At 33.4% G+C, this 21,704-nt stretch overlaps 3 protein-coding genes across 5 annotated transcripts; all 3 read right to left on the bottom strand.

Moving 5' to 3' along the window:
- Positions 1-7,353: 7,353 nt before the first annotated feature.
- Positions 7,354-11,225, bottom strand: LOC107911954 (probable pectin methyltransferase QUA3). The gene is made up of 7 exons (XM_016839974.2): positions 10,315-11,225; positions 9,936-10,139; positions 9,633-9,843; positions 9,281-9,542; positions 8,697-9,071; positions 8,157-8,252; positions 7,354-7,776 (listed from the first exon to the last, which is right to left on the bottom strand). The coding sequence occupies exons 1-7, from the start codon at positions 10,738-10,740 to the stop codon at positions 7,557-7,559; spliced, it is 1,794 nt and encodes a 597-aa protein (XP_016695463.2). The 5' UTR covers positions 10,741-11,225; the 3' UTR covers positions 7,354-7,556.
- Positions 11,226-11,974: 749 nt separating this feature from the next.
- On the bottom strand, positions 11,975-15,351 carry LOC107911953 (COP9 signalosome complex subunit 1). 3 transcript variants are annotated; one of them, XM_016839972.2, is made up of 7 exons: positions 14,711-15,351; positions 14,221-14,541; positions 13,376-13,492; positions 13,187-13,272; positions 12,794-13,028; positions 12,436-12,537; positions 12,133-12,364 (listed from the first exon to the last, which is right to left on the bottom strand). In XM_016839972.2, the coding sequence occupies exons 1-6, from the start codon at positions 15,134-15,136 to the stop codon at positions 12,445-12,447; spliced, it is 1,278 nt and encodes a 425-aa protein (XP_016695461.1). In that variant the 5' UTR covers positions 15,137-15,351; the 3' UTR covers positions 12,133-12,364; positions 12,436-12,444. The 3 variants fall into 3 exon arrangements, with proteins under 3 accessions (XP_016695460.1, XP_016695461.1, XP_016695462.1); XM_016839971.2 differs by lacking the exon at positions 12,436-12,537 and having other exon boundaries at positions 11,975-12,364; XM_016839973.2 differs by lacking the exon at positions 12,133-12,364 and having other exon boundaries at positions 12,436-12,561.
- A 1,225-nt stretch (positions 15,352-16,576) lies between these two features.
- LOC107911237 (probable methyltransferase PMT15) lies at positions 16,577-19,963 on the bottom strand. The gene is made up of 6 exons (XM_016839112.2): positions 19,160-19,963; positions 18,033-18,243; positions 17,664-17,961; positions 17,197-17,592; positions 17,047-17,124; positions 16,577-16,964 (listed from the first exon to the last, which is right to left on the bottom strand). Exons 1-6 carry the CDS (start codon positions 19,835-19,837, stop codon positions 16,736-16,738), a joined length of 1,890 nt encoding a protein of 629 aa, XP_016694601.1. The 5' UTR covers positions 19,838-19,963; the 3' UTR covers positions 16,577-16,735.
- Positions 19,964-21,704: the final 1,741 nt, after the last annotated feature.

Here is a 21,704-nt window from a genome sequence, read left to right as displayed (position 1 = left end):
CCAAAAAGTTGTTACATTCAAAACATAGATTAAATTTATGAAAAATTTATTACTTTATATGTGACCTATAGTTTGGGTGGTATTTGATTTAATTACACACATGGGGTTAATAAAAATGGCCAACTGTACAATAAATTAAATTATGATAAATAGTGGCTTGAATGCCTTGTTATTATCAAGTATCTAAACAATGCCCCACCACTAAAAGCTCTCCTTCACCTACTTTGTGTTTGCTAAAAGAAACTTCAATTTCACATATCATTTCCATATTTATGCAACAATTTCCATTTCCATTTTCTTAATCATTCCTTTTTTTTTGCAAACAATCAAGCAATCAAGGTTTATGTTGTTTAAAAATTTCATTAGAAATAATTTTTAAAGGTTTATCATTTTTCATTCTTTAGAAATGATAGAATTAAATTCTAAAAATTATTCGGTGTCTCGAGTTCAAGTTTTATAATGTATGCATCTTTATTAATTTTATATAAAAATTTAAAAAATTATAAAAATATAATTTACTTCGTTAAAAAATATATTTTCTAGACAATTTATCAATTGAGTTGTTGTCTAATTAATTCGTGACCTTAATTCGATCAATTCTTTTCATTGTAGAATAAATATTGAAAATTTTATTTTTTAAATCCATTTGTGTATGTATAAATGTAAGTATCATATATATACATAGAATAGAATTATAGACAGGGTTGTAGTCAGGGAGCTGGCAGGGGCCTCGACCCCCTAAAATGAAAAAGTTTCTATTTAGACTTTTTAAATTTTTAAAACTTTAAATTAATAAAAATAAAATTATACTTTGACTCCCCTTAAAAATGATAAAATTATAATTTTATTAACGTAAAAAATAAAAATTTAAGTTCGATACCCCTAAAAAATATCTCTGCCTAATGTTAGCCGCTGTTTTTAACTTGGATTACTACAACAAATACATGATGACATTGAAATCTTTTAACTTCACGTATGTAATAAAAATAAACAGTAGTTTCCTCATCATTGGTTTGATTTTAGGGTTTGGAAAGAAAGGTTGAGAGGAAGCAAAGGAAGAGAGCAAATAGAAAAGTAGCGTAGCGAAGGTTGTACCCCTTTTACATGGCTTTGTCTTTAAGCCCACATGCTATGCTATGTTTTGCCGACAAAACCCACTCACCTCATCTAATCACCTGTCTTCCCTTCTTATATTAATTTTTAAGACATGGGATTGGATTATAATTTTTTTAAAGTTATAATGTTAATGTTTACATGGTTGATCTATTTGGTGTGTATGCTTCTTTTTTAGGTTAAATTTAACTTTTAGTTTTTTAAATGTGGTAGAATTTGACCATCAATCTATTAAAAATAGTTAAATTATTATTTTTTAACAGATAAACTAATCAAAATGTTAAAATTTTAATATATAGCAGTCTATATGAAAATTCGTGTGTACTTATTGTTGATTTTTTTGGATCTATTTTTAAAAATTTAAACGATTTGCTGATATAACATATAAGACAAATAATGTTATGTTAGTATGAAGTATACACATTTCTATTAAAATACAATTCAATTCTTTTTGAAATGTTCGTGACTAGATTTAACTAAAAAAATTAAATAAAAAAATGTAAATGGTAAAGACTAAATTTATCATTATACTTTTTATTATTAGACCATTTTATAATATTTGAAAAAATGAGAAATGATTGTATGAAACTATGATTTCACCTCATATATATCCCTTTTTAATTGGAGAATGATAAATCAGGTTTTTCCTCCTGATTTTCTTTTTCTTTTTTCAAAAAAAAAATTAAATCCAACTGAAAATGCTAAAACTCAGGAGAAAAATTTTGATTTGTCATTTTCTTGTTAAAAAGGAATATGAATGATTTATACAATCCCTTCTCTTGAAGAGATTTATATACAATGTTGTCAAATTTTTTTGGAAATCAAAGTTGATGGCTGCCCATTTATGACTGCCATTGGGGTTGGTTTAGGTTACATGTTTGAACAGTGATAATATAGTTTTGGCATCACAAAAAGAATACAAAGATCTGAAAAGAAGAAAATATGGAAATGTAGCTTAGAGGGTCAAATTCAAAACCCATGAACAGCAAACATAGAATGGTTCTTAGTTTCAAACTGTTGACCAAAAGCAAGTCCATGAGACTAGAGAGGTAAAATGTACACCACCCTACCCTACCTCACCCTACCCCATCTCATTATTACTGTTATTTAGGGAAGGAGAGTAAGTTTAAAGTGTGAAACCTAAACTCTCTTGTCAAATAAACCTTTCAAGAGATTGTTGTTGTTGCCCATATCTGTATGCTTTCAGTCTCTACTAATTTTATTTCATTTAAAAAAAACTATCTTATTGTTTCATTTAAGAGATTATTATTTGCTTGTTGTATAAAATGAGGAAAATGACCTGCTGTTGAATTGTCTAGTTTCGTTTATTTGTTGTGTTTTAAAATTTATTAATTGGAATTAATCCTATTTTATTTACATTCCACTTATTTCAATTTAATTTCGATATAGTACTAGTATAAATATATATTTATACTATATATAATATAATACTATACAAATCCAAAACAAGTAATACTTTTTCGTTTTTACTTCATCTCGGATTTTTCTCAATAAAATGAATTATAATATCTAACTAATATATAATACTTATTAGAATTTTAGAAATAAAAAAACTTTTAATTTGAAATTTATTTATACAGAATCAATCTAAAATCAATTTACCCACAAAAATTAATTAAGAAAAGGGGGTTTTGTTTATTTTATTATTATCCAAGGAAAAAAAGAGAGCTGTGATTCATAACTTTTTAAAATCATGACATCATCTCTCACTCCAACAAAAAATTAAGAGGCAATGCTATATTTAAACCCCCTTAGAAGTTTTTTCTCAACCAATGTGGGATTAGCCACTTTGCATTACGAACATATAATTCATGACTTTTTAAAATCATGGCATTCTCTCTCACTCCAACAAGAGATTATTATGCCTTTGATACCAATGCTTGTTAGGTTAAGTGGTAAAGACTTTGATGAGAGTTTCAAATATTTGAATAGAAAAAACAAGGATAGAAGAGTTTATCTTCATTTTAAGGATCCGATCTGATTCAACTCTGATTTTAGTTACTTCTTAAAGAAAAATATATTTGATACCACATTTAAACCGGTTGTAATTCAAAGCTTGACGGCTTCACAAATTTGTCCACAGAATCTCATATATATTGATAAATTCACGCGAGTATCATAACATCTACTCGTAATACCTAAACCAACATTGATTTGTATAGAAAAAGTGGGTCGCAAATTGAAACCGATAAACATTGAGATGGGAAATTGATAAAGTGTACAAGTCAATGCAAGGGGCAGATGAGAATGGATGGGAGGTGGGGGTAGTGTTACCATCACCTATCAAACCCATAATTAAGCATACTCTCATTAGGTTGTACATTATCTGGTCCATCAAAGTCTTTGGGAGAGGCCAATTCCACGACTCCAGCTTAGTAGTCCTGCAAATTACTGAATTCTTTTGAACTAACATTTCTTTGCATTCATACATGCAAGCATGCATGCATACATATAACTTTCAGAGTTAAGGCAATGCCCCACCCACCAGTCCCTCTTATTTTGCCGTTGCATTAATGCCACTCCCATATTTCTAATTCTCACCCAATCAACTTCAAGTTTACATTAAAAGCAATTGATCTGTTTTGGTTGCCTCTTCTTTCTTTCTACATACGAAAAAGGCTATCAAAACAAAATTAAAGATTTCTTCATGACATGATTTTTTTTTTTTAAAGTCATTCAAAGTTGAAAATTTTGGTTTTAACCCTCCATTTTTCCCACTTTCCAAAGCTTCCTAGGAAGGTATCCCGTCTCTGATCTGCCTGTTATTGATTGAAGTTTATTAGTAACGTGCTAAGCTAGCAGGCTTAGGTGATTGGTTAAGGCTATGAATAGTCATAAGATGGAAGAATATTGAAGGTTAAATACTGAAATCTGTTCAAATCTTTTAGGGCTTGCTGGCATCATAGTTAAATATTTTTAAAACGGTTAAACAACCATCAATATTTTTAAATGGTGAAATAAGACTCACACCTTTTCAAATTACTTAAATAAAGGTTGTTCATACAATTCACCTTAGTTTGCAGTATAAAATTCCCATAATGTTCATCTTAACCCTTAACATTTACATCTTTAGTTAATCTGGTTTTTATTTTCTTTTTAGATAAATTTGGCTTTTAACCTTTAAAATAAATCGAATTTACCCATCAATCTTTCAAAAGGAGTCAAAGATTTTTTAATGGAAATATTAATTAAATTTTTAAATATAACAGCCTGCTTGGCAATTTACATGTACTTCATGTATTTTTTTTAGTTATCATGAACTTTTTATAATATATTTTTTTGAATTTCTTTTATGATTTTTATATTATTTGTTAACATGACATGTAAGGCAAATAGTTCCATGTCAACATGAAGTACATGTGGACTACCACGTGGATTGTCACGACGACATCATTGAAAAATTAATATTTTAATCAACATTTTTGTTAAAAATGTTATTTGACTCTTTTTGAAAGATTTAGGGTCAAATTTAACTAAAAAAAAAGAATAAAGGTAAAATCTACAAAAGATGTAAACATTAAGAGCTAAATTTAACAATATGCCTACGAAATTAGGTGAATATTGACAGTTTAGAATAGAATACATGATAGTTGAGTCAGATATTAATTGAAAATAAAAGAAAAATAAAACATTATTTAAAACTTCATATAGGATATTTAAAAAAATCATTATTTAACCTACGAGTTTTTATTTAAATATTTTCAAAATTATTTAACTTTAATTGATAATTTTAAAAGATTTAAGATTCACAAAATTTAACCCCATTTTCAACATTTATTCTTAAATCCAGAAGTAACCTGTGTGAATTGAGTATGTCAAAGTTTTAATCATGGGAATATGGTGTTAGGTGGGGGATCAACTATGACATTCTGCAAGGTAGAGTTAAAAACTTTGGAGGTTTGTACATAATAAATTTTTGGTGGATTTAATCTCTCTATTCTACTTTAATTTTTACTTCATTTAATGTATATTTTTTTTATGATATTAATTTCATCAAATAATTTGATATAATTTATTTTTAAAAAATATGGGATGATGTGGTATATATACCATTACATTTTCTATACAATTGGACATGAATGTACAAAGAAAAAATGTTCAACCGTAAAAAAAACAAGCCACGTCATCATATATTTTAGAAAATAAATCATATCAAATTATTTAATGAAATTGGTTTGAAAAGTGTAAATATTTAATACCCAAAAATTAGAATACTAATTTTTTTCAACTTAAATAAAATATATTTTATTATGAATAATAGGGTGCTGTCGACTATAAAAAAATAAAGTTTTTTCGTTTTTATGCTTATACATGTAAAAGAAAGTGTATTTTGGGTTAGAAATACAAGTGCCACAGATTGGTCAAACTACATAAAAAAAGATTTTTTTTTTTAAAGAGGGAAAGAAGTGCCACGAATTGATTAGGTAACACAAGTTTTTTACATTAGAGGTTGTCTAAATTCGTTAATATTAGTACCCTTATCTTATTTTGGTATATATTTATATATTTTATATTATTGAAATAAAAAATCAAAAAGTAGAAGAATTAGAAAGGATGAAAGGATGAACGGATTAAATCCGCCAAGCACTATTCTACAAGTAGCTTTGTATAGAAATTGAGCATGTAAATTGAAGAAAGATAGTTGGGAGCAGTCACGCGTAGATTGATACATCCATTACTAGAGATATACGTGTCTTTGGTTTTTCAAGTATGGAATTAAGGGCTCTAAACCTAAGTATACATGTGGTGATGTTTATGGTTTTCAACATTAAAGTGAGTCACATGCTGTGCATATACAAAAGTTTCAATCTCGGCGATTTACAAACACGTCCCTCATGTGTTTGGAATTCAACAAGTTGGAACTTTGACCCTTAGCTACGGGCGGGGGTGGGGGACGAACCCTACAGTTTATGCTACGTAGCAGGTAGAAAGATGGATAAATGCCGAAGCAATTAGCCCTGCCCCATGGCGGCCTATACTAATTGCCCCAAAAAAGCTGCATCCTATACCCTGATGTAACACAGGCTCTAACCTTAGTTGTCAGATGTCAAATAGGTAGCTCACATAATTAATATTTCCATGCTTTATATGAGGATCTTCCTTCAACCAAAGGTTTTCCTTGAACATGAAACTGACAACACAATTAATGGATACTAGGATCAATGTTTAGTCAAAAACCTGATATTTTGCAGTTCTGATTCTGAATTATTATTACTAATTATAATTTGCTTGGAATGGTGAAGCAATTTACCCAGATGATGGGGCTTTAGCATTGTTGCATTTGCATTTAATTTGGTCCACTTTTTCAGTCCCCACATCACAGTTTTCTTCAACTGGCAGCTCCATGTGTGATCCCCCATTTGCCTTTTCTGTTCACATTAGCCAATATTATCCCCCATCAAATACCAGGTTGCCAAAGAAAAAAAGATTTCACCTTTTCAAACTATTGAAGATGGAATCTGAGTTCAAAACTTTTTGGTACAACAAAGGCGATGGCTTTTTCTACTTGACTTCTTCCATACCCATAGCCATTCATTTCCTTTTACACAGTAGCCTTTTTTTCAAAGATTGGAAATTTAGGCATACCCCTTTTTCTTAATTTCAACTTTTGCCGATGACATCAATTCACGCAAACCATATCCTAATTCCTATTTGGTTTTTTTTTTAAATGGTACATAAACTATTATTTTATTTCATTTTACTTCAAAATATACATGTTTAGTAAAAGCATACCATATCTCACATTCTCGAAACAAAATCTATAGTTTAAGCACCACTTCGAAAAAAAAAACCCCTTTAATAGCCAATTTAAAGCCTTCTGGTAAATATGAAACCTATCAACATATAGTGCCAGCCTGGTAAAATGAATTCATTCCCAGCAATATTATAATAGCATTTAAACAGTTATCAGATTTTATTATTATACATAAAATTTTTAGTCACTGCTAGTTTTACTCACAAAACTCTAACCCATCTCTTGTTCTTGTATCTCCAGCCATACATGGGGTAAGTGGTTAGAGACGCAGAGCAAAAAAAAATGTAATGTGTTATGAACCTTTGAGAGGAAATGTGTGTATCATCGCCTATCATAAAAACATGCATCAGAATGGTGATGAGGCTAAAACAAGCAGCATTAAGTTAGTGACAACCTATATAGGCTGTCAAATTACAATAATTTCTTACAGCCAATATAAATAGCAATTACCACTGCTATGTGTCTTACTGCCAGAAAGCTGTAGCCTTTTGATTTATATGAATATATATATTGTACTTCTACAGTTTCTTCATATAAATATTACCCAAATAGTGAGCAAGAAACAAGATTGCATCTATTTGATGCATGAGGAAGACAACTTGGCTCGAGATAATAAAAAAATTGAAACGAAAAGGAAAATACCTACATTATAAAGAACAAGTCTGTCTCAATGGGATGAAGTTAGCTTCCAAAAGGTTTTTGTTGCTACCAGGATTTTCTCTCTCCCATGTGATTCAGGTTCCTTGTCATTTATGGTAGCCGTCCACCTTACTGCGTGAGCTATGCGTGCCACTTTGTCGATTACTTCAGGTGAATCTCGAATCACAACTGTTCCTTCAGGACGCAACATGCGATCCATCTCCACCATTAGGTCCACAAGGTTACACCTGCAGGAACATTAGAGTTGATGATGAAAGGTACTTTTTGGTTGAAAGATGACGACAAACCGTGCTAAGAATTAACTACAGAGTGATCCATGCAGTAACATTGCATGGTCTCATTGATTCAATAGCGACACAACAAGAAATGACTATCAAAGGATACAAAGGTGCAAAGATTGTTTTCTATGCTTTTCTTTGCATTGCCTTTAGAAGTTGAAGCTTAAAAGGAGGAAAAGAAAAAGAAAATAAGGTTAGTTAAGTCACAATAAAGTATAATATAAACAGGCATGCAATTTCTCACATAACCAAAGGGATAAAGAGTAGAAACTTCAGTTGCTCATACAAATGCAAAGAGAATTGAAGGATGACGTCAAGGTTATATCTACCTGCTCTTGCTTGAACCAGGAAGCTTTATTAGTGATTCAATGCCAGCTACATGAATAAAATCGTAAGTACGTGGGTATGTTGAGAAAGGTTCACACCTGCAAACAGCAATTGAGCTCATCAGGTAATCACAAGTGTTTTCCCTATAAGACTAAGCACATCACATAATCCCACAAATAAAGAGGAATCAAGAAGACAAGCAACCACAACAATCATTTAAGGAGAAGGTTAAGGATTACACAAGTATCTAGTTTGAAAGTTAAACACTGCACAGTACAAAACCATTGCTACAATTGAATAATTGCACATCCAACTAAATTACCTAAATCCAAGCAAGTACAGTTTTCAAAGCAGGTTCGATCAAACAGGGAATAAGCAGTAGAAGTTTGCTTTGGGCAGAAAGGAATCAACATGGTATTTCCATGGGGAAGATTGTCACAGATTGTAGATGACAAGGCACTATAGTGTACTCTTGTTCCCGAACGAGGAACAAACTGTTAGCATTTTCAGTAAATAAGGATAAAAATCCTACAGTAACTCACCAATCATGATATACTCCAATAAGGCCTCTGTCATATATTACACTAAGAGTTAATGGCTTCCGAGCAGGAACAACATTCATCACCCATACTGGATCTGATACAAGTGCTGCTGCAAAACCTCCAAAAAATGCATTCATGTCCATGACATTGCGTACTGCTGGACTCCCAAGCTTCAGATTCAGAGTATTCTTATAATAGGCTACTCTCCTTGTCCACCTCCTTGTGTCTGCCCGAAACAAATCAATCCCGTTTTTCACGACCAAGGCCCTTGAAGGAGCTCTTGTTAGCCTGTCTGGCCACTTCGGAATAATCCCAACAGGATATTCACCATTCACAGAAGACGTTGACGTCACGCATCTTCTTAACTTAAAGTACCTACCCGAATAAAAGAGAGAATAAACTTAGAAGAACACAACGTTCCAGTTCTAGAAACAACATAGTATAAGTGGGAACCAGAAACAACCGATCATACAGCTAAATTAGGTGGAAAATCAGGTTGAACTCCGTTTGGAATTTCTTCAGGACAATAAAGGTAGATGCTATAAGAATTATAAATTCTTCAAAAGGCTTCTCATGACAATTACCATGCATTACTGGGGTCATTTGATTCATCACAAGATCCAAGCCCAAATTCATTTTGGTTTGGCAGACACGAATCTCCATCAGGCTTTTTCCAAATGACTGTGTTCCCGTCCACAGCAATCAACTCATAGCACAATGCTCTTGCCACAGCCTGGAGATCTGCCCACTCTTTATCTTGCTTAGGCCACTGTACAGGGGGACCAGAGATGACCAAATATCCACCTGGACGTAGTAACCGATCCACTTCAATGAAATAAGTTGCATCTGCAAAAGCCATATATCTTCACGTTAATGCCAAAGAAAGAGAGATGAAAAAGAGAATATATCAAACACACTCCAGATAGAGAAACCCACTATAAGCTGTGAAAGGGATCAGGCATCGAGAGCAGTGAATGAAATCAAATGCAAATGCAGGAAACGGGAGTCTGCGAGTGCCAAGCATTAGAACAAAGGCCGGTATTCCTCTTTCCAATGCAAATTGTATTTGTGCTTTGTGGGAATCCCTAGGAGCAAATGAGAGTGCCAAAATGCCTTCTGATAACAATGAACCCCCAAAACTTGCAACCTGCAAAAAGATTAATAAGGTTGATATTCAAACAGTACAAAACTGGAGTATAAGCATAATAAGATAACATGCTACAAATGATATTAATTTACCCCGCAACCCATATCAAGGGCAGTCCTAAGAGTTCCACCAGTCAAGGGAATATACTGCCCAAGTTTCTCGATATATGGAGCAGCTCCATCAGGAAACATTGTTCCACCACCGGGGAAAATAAAGTGAGGACCTTGCTCTTTCATCCATCCTTGGTGACCTTTCCTATCAGCAATTTTGTTGTGTGGCATATTGGAGTGCCATATCTGACCATTAAACAATTAAAACTGTTTTAAGTAACACTAATAATTTAATTCCATTCCTAAAAAGGATCGATTTGTGGCAACGAGGAACAATCTTACATACAGTTTGTGTTTAACAAACGAAAAACCCAAGAAAACCATAAAAGGAGAAAAAAGAGAGAGAGAGAGGAAATTGTACCTTGTGCAAGCTTTCAGGCCACTGAACAGGAATCTTATAACCAGGAGGAGGAGGGATCAAGCAAAGAGGCATTTCATCAGGCAAAGGACAATGCCTTTCTCTATATAGATTCATCTCCCTGCTGAGCTGGCTGTTACGCCTCGGGTCCTCACAGGGCATATGATCAACGGAATTGGCAGGGCAGGCTTCGATGGGCTTGTGGTGGTGGCCAAGTTCGACCAAGGACACCAAGCGATGCCGTTGCCTCGGATCAGAGGTGGAAAGCAACAGGGCTTGCCTACCAGAGGCAGCCATGGAATCCCCAAGAGGGGTGAAGACTAAGAGGAAGAACAAGAGTACGAGGCCGAAGAATATGGCGGTTATGATGTCCAAAAGCTTCCATTGGCGGGGATTGCGTTTGGATGCAGGTAGATTTAAGTGACCCATGCTTTTGGATCTTCGGTATGAGTTGTTAGTTTAATGGTTGGTTTATCACAGGATTTGGTTGCGGACCCAGATTGGATAAAGGGTTTGGTTGAAATTGTAAGAATGAAATTTCAGAAGTAGAGTAGGTTTTAACTTTGTTGCAGAAGCAAAGGAGGAGTGGGAGGTTTGCAACTTACCAAGTGAAAGTGTAGGGAATGGAATTAGAGAATTTGTGAGATTAACATAGCTTTGGGTGAAAGCATGGTATTGGGGAGGGTGAAGCAGGGCATGTAGCGTGGCGTACGCGGTCGAATGCGCAGCTGTCCACCAGTCGCACCGCAATATTGGCCTCTATGGAATTCTGTTTTACTTATTAGTTCCGTGGAACTTTGTCGCTGGGATTTGTGTAAAAATAATAGGGGCATTTCAAACCTATAGATTTCGTTTTCTGGCAATAATTAATTATACTTACTTCTTACATACATCATGAGGGTTTGAATTTGTGGAAATTAATGCACTTGTTTTGGTGTGGGTTTGTTTATACTATATGCTAAACTATGAATTTTGAGAGTTACTATCAATATTTTTTGTATTTTATATGAGATAGCAATAAATATTATTTTTATTTGATAATTTTTAATTACTCACATGATTTATTTTAAGAAAAAAAATTCGTTAATTTTAAATATATATTATTTCTTACCAAAGATTTAAATTTTGTCCGTCAAACTATTATAATACATATACAATAAATAATAACTTTTTAAATGATACATGAGTAAACCAATAATAATACAAACATAAATAGTTTCCTTCATAATCAACCAAGGTCGGACGCCAATAGATACAATAAGATTCAGAGTTTACTTCATTCAGGACCATTACCAGCAGCCTTTTCTTTTTATTTGATATGAAATGTACGCTTTTCAGCAGCAAACACGTGAAACGATTGTCCTCTAATCTATAAAGCTTAATAGACACATGTAATTCGAAAGGCCTAATGTTAATTAATACTCACCAGATTAGAGGGGTAACACAATGAAAAGGGCCTAACAACAACAAACAGGCACCATGTCCTTGACCAACATTGGCATCAATCTTAGATCATGCAGAATTAGCCAAAAAATAAACAGCAGGGAATTTATCAACAGCTAATGCAACATAAACAAGTAGTAACTAACATATAACTCTTCAGATATCCTAGAGAGCCTTGCTTCTATCAAATTGCACATGAGCAGAAAATATTATAACAATGTAAAGAAAAACAAATAATGTAACACTTATGAGATAAACTTTTTAGTATATACAGAAGTGTGTATGCCAAAACCCTCAAAATGCAAATCCATCATCATGGATAGCCAATCTCCTTTTTAAGGTCTTACAATAGTGCCTCAGCACATCCAGAACCTATGCCCAGCCATAGAAGGAACCTTTTCAAGAATATCTTGATAATGCTTCAGTCCAGAATTCAGATTTTCCTGGAAGCCCTAAGATTGTACTCATGCTTGAGAAGATTTGCTCTCAGCAGCATTGCCCTCACATCCCAATCAAATTCATTGCCAGTCTGCAAAACCCGCTGGAAAGTTGCATTTCTCTGATCAGCATGTCGTGCATAAAGAATTTTGTTGTGTGAATCGATCCGAGCCTGCAGATACATTATAATCCTCATTGTAAAAGATACATTACAAAAAAAAAAAAGGAAAAGAAAAGAAAAACCTTTATCACTTAATTTGAAAAAGTCCATTTCCATTTGAACTGGCTTCCTTCACTCCAGGGAACTAATGTATAAACAAGGATTGACTCTACTTCCCCGTCTAACTGTTTTCAATGTTTGGGAAGGTTCTGGTTTAGAAATTAGGAAATTCACTTTAATTGTTTTTCTGCTCTTCACTATAAAAACATGGTCAATGCAAGTTCCAAACGAAAGAGTAACATTCTTTTCATTTATCACTGAAGAGATACAGATTAATTGACAAATTAAGTTCGAACTGATATTTGAAAAATCATGTACAAAACCAAGTTCACATGCACCAACAAAGCTTAAGAAAAGCAAGAAAGTGGTGAAAAACAATACCTGTATCTGGTTGTCAGTAATTAAGGATTCAAGTTCTTTCTCAAGTCCTGCAACACTTGTTTTAAAGGCATCAGCCATCATTCGCATATCAACAGAAACAAATGGGTGGGTGTACTGGATAAGGGCTCTGCTCCGGATTTGATCATACAGGGTCTCAACATGGTCATGTATATGGATATCAAGCATCAGATTCGATTTCAGGTTTCCAAGATATTCCAAGCAGGAAGCATAATGGCTGCAATAAGAAAGAAGCCACAAGTTAAAAGTCAGCACGTCTCATCAATCAAGAACTCATAAGGACTTGCTGAAGCCCAGAGTCACAAGATAAAAGATTGTATATTATAATCTTAACCACAGAGAATTCACTACAAATTAATTAAAGAAGTATAATACCTCGAGTAAAAATCATTAATAAGCTCCCTTACTTCAGGTACCAACTCTAAGAAATTCCGGAAGTTGATATTGTCTATAACTTTGTTCTGCAAAGTAAAAGCATTAGATGAATAAGAAATCTATAAGACAACAGTAAGACAAGGCCAGAAAACAAATGACAGGGAGGGGGCGAACTGAAGAGATTCATGCCTTCAGTTCAGTTCGATCAAAGCTTGCAAGTGCACAAAGCCCACCATAAGTAGCAACATCTTGAGGGGCAATCACTTCACTGTAGGAATTCCCAAGTTCAGGACCCACTTCCAAAAACTGCATCCATAGAAAAGACAATCAATCCAGCAATAAAATAGTAATTGCTTGGAATAAAACTAATTATAAAATCTCCCTTGTTACAATTCATAAAAGTACAACAATAATCAATGCAAGAAAACCAACAAAAGGAACACTCAACCTCAAAAACCAAGCAAACATTAAATTAATCAGGCCCAACCAACTATAGGGGCTGCTCCAGATAAAGGCCGCAGGACTAAACCTTCAACGCATACAACAATTATACTGTATTAATACCATCGGAAAGAACACTATAATACTAATTTTCTATCGAGTACATCAAGCTCTCTTAAGTTTTCTACCATAATGTACTCCATCAAACCCAACACCATAAGAAGATTTCAGGTTTAATTTTAGGAGTGCAATGTTCCAAGAATGCCTAAAATGTAGCTTGTTTACGCTTGCTTCATCAGACTTATTGGGCTCAAGATCAAGTCCCGTTTATTTTGAGTTTATAGGCCAAGATTTGAAACCAGATCGTGTGGCTTGAATTGAATGGCTTCTAAATTTAAGTTCTAGAAAATACCAATAAGTAAATAACCAACCCTTTCCCGATGATCACAAGGAAGTACCATTATCTTCTATGCATTTCAGCCATATCAAATTCAACACATCTTGCCAGTAAAGGAGAGCATGATACAATCATAAAACAAGCAAAAATGGCAACATTCGAATCATCCAAGGTAACAATTTATAAGCTGACAAACCTTACGAGCAGCAAGCTTGTACTTCTTAGCCTCCAGATGAGCCAATCCAGCAGCACAACGTAGCTTAGCAATACTTGGAGGGTCAAGTGCCTCGGGTGTTTGCTCAGCCTTACTAACGTAGCTTGTCACATGAGCAAATTGACCCATCTCAATGCTCACAAGAATTGCACTCAAACACATCTGAATAATATGCTTTGACGTTGTACAATAATCGCGAGTTCGAACATAGCTTTTAAAAGCATCCCCCAGTGCGCCATGAGCATAGTAAAAATCTCCAAAATCATTGTATCCCATTCTTATACTTTCTTTGATTAAATTCGTCTGAAAATAAGAAATCAAACAAACAAAAAGAAGTTAGCCCTAACTAGTTTCTAGAAAATAATTTGAAGTAAGAAAAACTGAATTACCCTGTAGGCATTGAGTTCGCTCTCGAGTTTATCGCCCTAACTAGTTTCTAGAAAATAATTTGAAATAACAAAAACTGAATTACCCTGTAGGCATTGAGTTCGCTCTCGAGTTTATCTTTCCTTTGGTCGGCTTTTCGATCAACCATAGCGCACCACGTGGCATCCGTCGAATAGTTGGGACCCAATCGACCGTCTATCTTCTGGACCACTTCACGGAATAGCTGAGTGTTCTCCCCCTTCTTGAGCTCATCGTAAGCCATCCTTAGGGCCTCCAATTGCATCCCGGAATTGTCGCAGTGGTCAGCTAAGAATATGAGCCGCATGATCTTGGTACGGCCCGAGTAAAGCGCAGCGTAGGCCTCGATGTCTAGCTGCTCGCCGCTAATGATGGGCCGGTTCTTCCGGATCGTTGTCGAAGTTGAGGATGACGGCGCATCGTCAACGCCCTCGATGCCATTCGCATACATCTCCTCCATCAATGATTTCGGGGCGCCGTCTTCGCCATCCATTGCGAAAAAGAACTAGAAACGAAACGATGTGGCAATTTTAGGGATTTTAAGGCTAGGGTTTATCTGTTTATGAACTGGTTTAGAATATTACAGCAGTAGTGACGGAAGATGCTGAGGGGAAGGAATGAGCTGGCAAGTGACCTCTTATAGACGTTTGCTTGCCGACGTAACGATGCCGTTTTTTATCTGCAAACAGTATTCTTCTCATTTCATGATACAAGTGAATTCACAAATACATTACCAACTATTAATTTTTTCTCACTCAACTTTTCAAAATGAGATATTTTACTATAAACATTATATTAATTTAATCATAAATATAAAAATTTAACAAATTTAGCCTTTAATGTTTATAAAATTTATCATTTTAGTCCTAATTCTAAAAAGTTCTATAAATATAGCTCTCAACATTTATAAAATCTGTCAATTTAGTCCTAACTCTAAAAATTTTTAAAAATTCATTTTTAGCCCTTTATAACCCATGTTAGATACAAAAATAAGAAAAATAATACACTCTTTCTAGTCACTCAACAATTTCTTTTACTATCATTTAGGCTTCACACTGGACCAAACCAATTTATTTGGAGCCTATCTAGAATAGTTGGTTGTATTACTACTCGAACAAATAACGTTTTTAATGTGTTTATTTTCTTTTGGACCTTAATTTTTTTTTTGCGTTTTATCCCAAAATTTTAGAGTTATTTTGCAAGTGGCTTAAAAGAAGGTACTCTTTTTCTTATTTTAATATCTCACATAGGGTTAGACGATTGGTTTTAAAGGGCTAAATATATATTTAATTTTTAGAGTTAAAACTAAATTGATAGATTTTGTAAATATTGAATGTCAAATTTATTTATTTTTTTAGAATTAAAACTAAATTGATAGATTTTGTAAATATTGAAGGTCAAATTTATTTACTTTTTTAGAATTAAAACTAAATTGACAAATTGTGTAAACATTGATGGCTAAATTTGTTGAATATTTAAGATAAAATTTATAGAATATGTAAATATTAGATGACTAATTTTATTACTAGACCAATAAAAAGCCCACCTCAGTTTGACTAAAATATTTAATTTCAAAAAATTCATTAACTAAATTGAGGGCATTGACAAAAAAAAATTAATGGAGGGTTAATTTAGACGTTTCAAAATATATAAAAGCTAATTTTTCAATAGAAAAATTGGAATATATTTCACCCCTAAGTATAGGGACTTCTCTAGTACTTTTACCCAAAAGATGATGGTAGTACAATTAATTTTATTTCCAAATAATGCCACGTGTATCTTTATTTTAATATCTCTTTTTAAAAAAATATTTTATTATTATTTTCTTACACTCTGTATTCAAGAAATTGAATTGTTGAGAGAAATATAAAAAAAAATTACATCTTTATAATGTAAAAGCTACCTTAAATCTATATATACATGGCAAGAATTTGTGAGAAAGGTCAGTAGTTTATAAATATTAATTATAAAATTTGGTAATGGAGTATTTTAAATTATTTTCAAAAAAATATTAATGCATCAATAATATCTTCTTTCTTTCAGTAAAAAAAAAAACCAAGAAACAAGAAAACAGAGCAAACATTATTAATCCTTATTGATTTTGTGATAACGGTGATGCAACCCAATACTGCTTAACAGCAAAGAGAATCTTGGTTCTTTCATGGGGTCCATCTTCATGGTCTACAATTCTTCCATCCCATTGCATACCATCCATCATGTTCTTTAACTTCATCAACACATCCACATCGTCTCTGATTATTACACTGCTCTCTGGTCGTAAAATCCTATCCATTTCCAAAACTATATCCTCCATTTCACATCTGCATTACAAACCATTTAGATCCATCAATGATCGAACAAAAGAAAAAAAAAACAGTCTTACATTTGGGTTTTTGTTCTTACCTGTCTTTGTAGAGGCTGAAAATGGCATCACCATGAATGAAATCATAAGTCCTAGGATAAGTAGACATTGCTTCACACCTATGAAGAAACAAACAAACACATGATAATGGAACAAAAAGGAAGAACAAAAAAAGAGCAAAAGTAAGATACCAATTTTGATATGCTCCGATTAATCCACGTTCATATACGACACCAAGGGTGTTGATTTGATCAGCTTCGACAGGGACAATGTTCATCACCCAGACAGGGTCATCAACAAGGGCTGCTGCAAAGCCTCCCAAATAAGCATTCATGTCCAACAAGTTCCGATACCGACCAGTCTCTGCCAATTGATGATCTATTGTCTTGTAATATTCTACTCTCTTCTTCCATAGCTCCGAATTTTCCACAAATACCGTCTCTGTAATTCCTGGTAAACTCCCACTACTGATCCTTGGAGGGATTGCATTCAACCTCTCAGGCCATTTCGCTAATTGCTCACCAGCAGTTTCCTTTATATTCGATACGCGAGGCAATGGGGTTAAACAAGTCTCCAATTTCGTGTACCTGCTCTAATCATAATGTACATATTTAAATATTTGTCTCGGAGAAAGAAATGGATTGAAAAAAGATCTCACCATGCCATGTCAGGATTTTGAGTGTAGCAAATAGGCGGCCGCTTGAAAACCTTCCTGTTAGCTTTGCAATGGACATGATTAGTTGGTTTTTGCCAAATTGCAAGATCGTCTTTTTGTACTAGTTTTTTCCAGCATAGACTTTTAGCCACAGTTTCGATGCGGGATTGCTCTGATTTCAGATCATCAGTCGTCCTATTCCAACCTTTCCAATGCTTTTGCCAGTTTATTGGTGGCCCCGACAGTATCCAATAACTCCCAGGACGAAGAACTCTATCAACTTCAATCAAGTAAAGCCCATCTGAACAACCAACATGAACCAAAACTATTAGGCTTTTCTTCGAAAATGAAAGACAAAGGGGAGTTTATTACCGTACTGGCCCCAAGGGATTAGGCAACGAGAGCAATGAGCCATGTCGAAAGCTCTTGAAGGGTAAGGAAGCCTAATAGAGGCCATGACTCCGATCATGGCCTGTACCCCACGTTCAAGTGCAAACTGAACCTGAGCTTCGTGGGTGTCTCTTGGTGCAAACGACATCGCTAGGATGTTCCTTGATAGAAGGTAAGCTCCCCAACTCGCAACCTGTTTGTCAATAATTGGTTCAAACAAAAACCATAAATAATTATTTGAGTGAACGCTTTTTCTTGAGGGTGGTTTCAGAGTCAACCCAAATTATTATACTTACAAAAAATGCTCTTATTCAATAGTATCACTTGATATTTAATACAAATTCAAAGCACTAACGGTTTAATACTAATTAATTTTAGGTTTTGGCCTAGTTGGGCGATAAGATCTTGTTGAACAAGTTTTTTTTTCCCTTTCTACACTGAAATCTTACCAGAAAATATTCTAAAAGATAAACATATATATACATACAGATAAAAAGAGAAATTTTGACAATGAAGGAACACTCATCAACCTACTTTTTAAACATATTCTTACCTAAATTGGCTAAAAACAACATGGAATCTCTCTTATGACAAGTTTTTGTTTGTATATTCCATTAAAACCCATTGCCCTATAAAAGTGCATGCTTGGTTTAGTTAATTTCTTGCTGGCAGTATCAAAAACCCAGATTTCTCTCCCAGTGAAATCATCCCACTAAGGAAACTTCAATCTGAATAATTATGATTTTTTATTCTGGTTTTTTTTAACTTTTCTTAGTTCACACAGTAAAACTGGAAAAAAAAACTATCCATATTAGCCAGTACAAGAATTTCTTATGTAAACTTGGCAAAAACTAATTAATTTTCATACTCTTTTTCTTATGTTTTGCAGTAAAAAAAGAATCAAATGAAAAGTTTTAACGATTGAACCCCTCCAACCAATCACTTTTCTTTTTCAACAATTTCTAACCAACTTTCCATCTTCCTAAACTAGCAATAGCATCATTAGCCGGTTCAAAACTGAACCAGCTGTTCCGGTTTGATTGAAAACGTTAAACATGAACGTAAAAACTAGTATTAAAAAGGATATAAATATAAAATAAAGAACGTACCCCGCAACCGGTATCAATGGCAGTCCTTATTGAACCATCTCTCAGACTGATTAACTTGTCAATATCGTCGATGTAAGCATCAGCACCATGCGGGAACATAGTGCCACCTCCGGGGAATCTGAACCGGTCTCCTTCAACCTTAATCCAATTTTGATTCTTTTTCTCAACGGTCAATTCTTTGTGCGGCACGTTAGCGAACCATGCAAATTCTCTACCTTGGGGCCACCTGAAAGGGACCTTATAACCGTACGGAGCCGGGATCCTACACTTCAACAACTCGTCCTTTTCTGGGCAATGCCTCTCTCTGTATATAAGCATGTCCCTGTCAAATTTCAACGATCTCTGAACGTCCTCACATGGGGTGTATTCGGAGAAGGAAGGGTCACACGGAGGGAATTGAGCGGCACGCGTCGTCTCGGAAGGTGGGTCAGGAGGGAGGTGGTGAGGCAAGAAGTCGAGTTGGGTGGTCTTAAGGGAAGAGCAAGGGACTGAGGATAGGAAGGCCGCGGCGGCGGAGGAGGAGGAGAAGGTGGTGCCGACGGAGTGTTGCCAAATTCCGATAAGGTAAAAAGTAGTGCATAGAATAACTACGAGAGTGATGTGGTAGAGGGTGAGATTTTTGGTATTGAATAATGTGATTTGAGAAAGTCTTCTTGGAATACAAGCCATTGCGGCCATTGACAAACTCAAACAAATCAAGCTACCAAAAAAAAAAAGCACTCAAAAAAGGACAGAGTAAAACATAAAAATACAGAGAAACAAAGATACACACTTATAATATATATAGATATATAGATAGGGAAACACGCTTGCTGTTGAAAGGGTTAAGAAAGAGGAGACATAAGCTTTAAACTTATAAGGAGAAAAAGAGGAAGAATTAATTAATACAATTAATATTGAAGTTTCCATTGTTGTGTTTTTTTAATTGATACCTAAAATATTTTCATTTTTCTTATTTTTTAAATACGAATAAAATAAAAGTATTTTTTTAATTATGTGATATTATTTTTAATAATAATAAATTCATATATTATAAATGTATCATATAAAAATCTTGTAATTAATAATTTTTTTTTTAGTATAGTGTGTGTTTTATGATAAGATTATGAGATTTTTTTTTTGTCTAAAATTTTCTTTCCATTGTTATCCTTTATTTAATGTATTTCCTTTCATTGATTTGGTTGTCTTTTAAATGAATAAAGTTGCAAATTATAATATTAAACGATAAAAGTTGGTTTGTATTATATATATTTGTTTACGGAATAAAAATGTTTATACATGTAGTCTTGTTTTTGCAAGTGATTTTAAAGTTAGTTTTGTCGCCATTCTTTATAGTTTAGTGGATACTCAGTTCTTTTGTCAATTTATGTATGTCGCTTTTGATCATCTAGGGTTGATTTCTTTATTTGATTGAGTCGAGTTGAATTGAGTAAAAAAATTTCGAGTTAGTCAAGTTAACGAATCCTATTTTAGCAACCGAATTCAATTTGAATTTTTTTTCGAATCGAGTTAAAAAATTTCAAGTCAAGTTGGGTCGAGTTAACGAATCCTATTATTTATACTCAATGTTGCGTTTACATAAACCGACTATTTAACTAGTAGAGGAAATACAATATTATTTAACTGCATAAACAATATAATGGTGTTGTCTTTTAACTTATTAAGTAAATATTTATCAAAACGACATAGTTTTGCATTTTTTTATTCGGATTTTCGGATAACTTGAATTATGTAATTCATATTTGAGTTAAACCGAAAAACTTAATTTTTTATTCGAGTTGATCCGAATAACTTGATTAACTCAAATAACTTGAACTATTTAATTCAAAATTTAAAATTTTTATCAAGTTTTCCGAATCAAATCGGATTTTACTCCTCCTAATATTAAGTACTTGCAATCACTTCAGATATGTTATGCTTGAGTTGTGACCGGATCAGTTGTCAACGTGTCATAATGTTATATTGATACTAAAGCCTTTATTGTATTGATGAAACTTGTCCTTCACCGTTTATTTTTCTTTTCAAAATATATAATTTCATTATTTAATGAATTTTTAAAAAATATATATAAAATGTTTTATCACCTTATGCCGTAGACTTTTTGGGGATTCAAATGGCACATTAAATACACTATTTATAACCAAAAAAAGGGGTTTTATATCCAAATATAATTAATGTTTTAACTTGAAAAAGAACAAAATTAAAATTATTTTTAAAGTTACAAAAAGGAATGAAAAAGCGCGTGAGTAAATGAGGAAGAGGCATTGACGTTCGACAGTCGTCACAATCCCAAAAAAGTTCATCCAAAGTTCTGAATATTCGACATGCTTTGCACCCCTACTCTTCTACTAATCATTAACTAATTTTTTACCCCAAAAAATAAAAGATTAACTAATCTTCAATGCTATTAGAACTGCCAAATTAAATGGATTAAAAATTATTAAAATTTTATAAAAAATTATAAAAATAGTTCAATTCTCAATTCAACTAATATGTATCGATTCATTATTTAACCGATCTAATATCATTTTCTCAATTGATACCC

This window comes from Gossypium hirsutum, chromosome D11, assembly GCF_007990345.1.
Source record: "Gossypium hirsutum isolate 1008001.06 chromosome D11, Gossypium_hirsutum_v2.1, whole genome shotgun sequence".
Lineage (NCBI taxonomy): Eukaryota > Viridiplantae > Streptophyta > Magnoliopsida > Malvales > Malvaceae > Gossypium > Gossypium hirsutum.
The sequence above is the reverse complement of the archived record's forward strand: the minus strand, read 5'-3'. Positions and strand labels throughout refer to the sequence as shown.

Excerpts from the sequence above, each read along its gene's own strand:
- LOC107911954 (XM_016839974.2), bottom strand. The coding sequence starts at position 10,740 with ATGGGTCACTTAAATCTACCTGCATCCAAACGCAATCCCCGCCAATGG. Across the intron at positions 9,543-9,632 it reads GATCCCTTTCACAGCTTATA|ATGCAACTTATTTCATTGAA; the intron begins GTGGGTTTCTCT and ends TGGCTTTTGCAG. Across the intron at positions 9,072-9,280 it reads AATGACCCCAGTAATGCATG|GTACTTTAAGTTAAGAAGAT; the intron begins GTAATTGTCATG and ends TTATTCGGGTAG.
- LOC107911953 (XM_016839971.2), bottom strand. The coding sequence starts at position 15,136 with ATGGATGGCGAAGACGGCGCCCCGAAATCATTGATGGAGGAGATGTAT. Across the intron at positions 14,542-14,710 it reads GCGAACTCAATGCCTACAGG|ACGAATTTAATCAAAGAAAG; the intron begins GTAATTCAGTTT and ends TCTTATTTTCAG. Across the intron at positions 13,029-13,186 it reads ATTAATGATTTTTACTCGAG|CCATTATGCTTCCTGCTTGG; the intron begins GTATTATACTTC and ends TTCTTATTGCAG.
- LOC107911237 (XM_016839112.2), bottom strand. The coding sequence starts at position 19,837 with ATGGCCGCAATGGCTTGTATTCCAAGAAGACTTTCTCAAATCACATTA. Across the intron at positions 17,962-18,032 it reads AATCCCTTGGGGCCAGTACG|ATGGGCTTTACTTGATTGAA; the intron begins GTAATAAACTCC and ends TTGGTTGTTCAG. Across the intron at positions 17,593-17,663 it reads CAAAATCCTGACATGGCATG|GTACACGAAATTGGAGACTT; the intron begins GTGAGATCTTTT and ends TGATTAGAGCAG.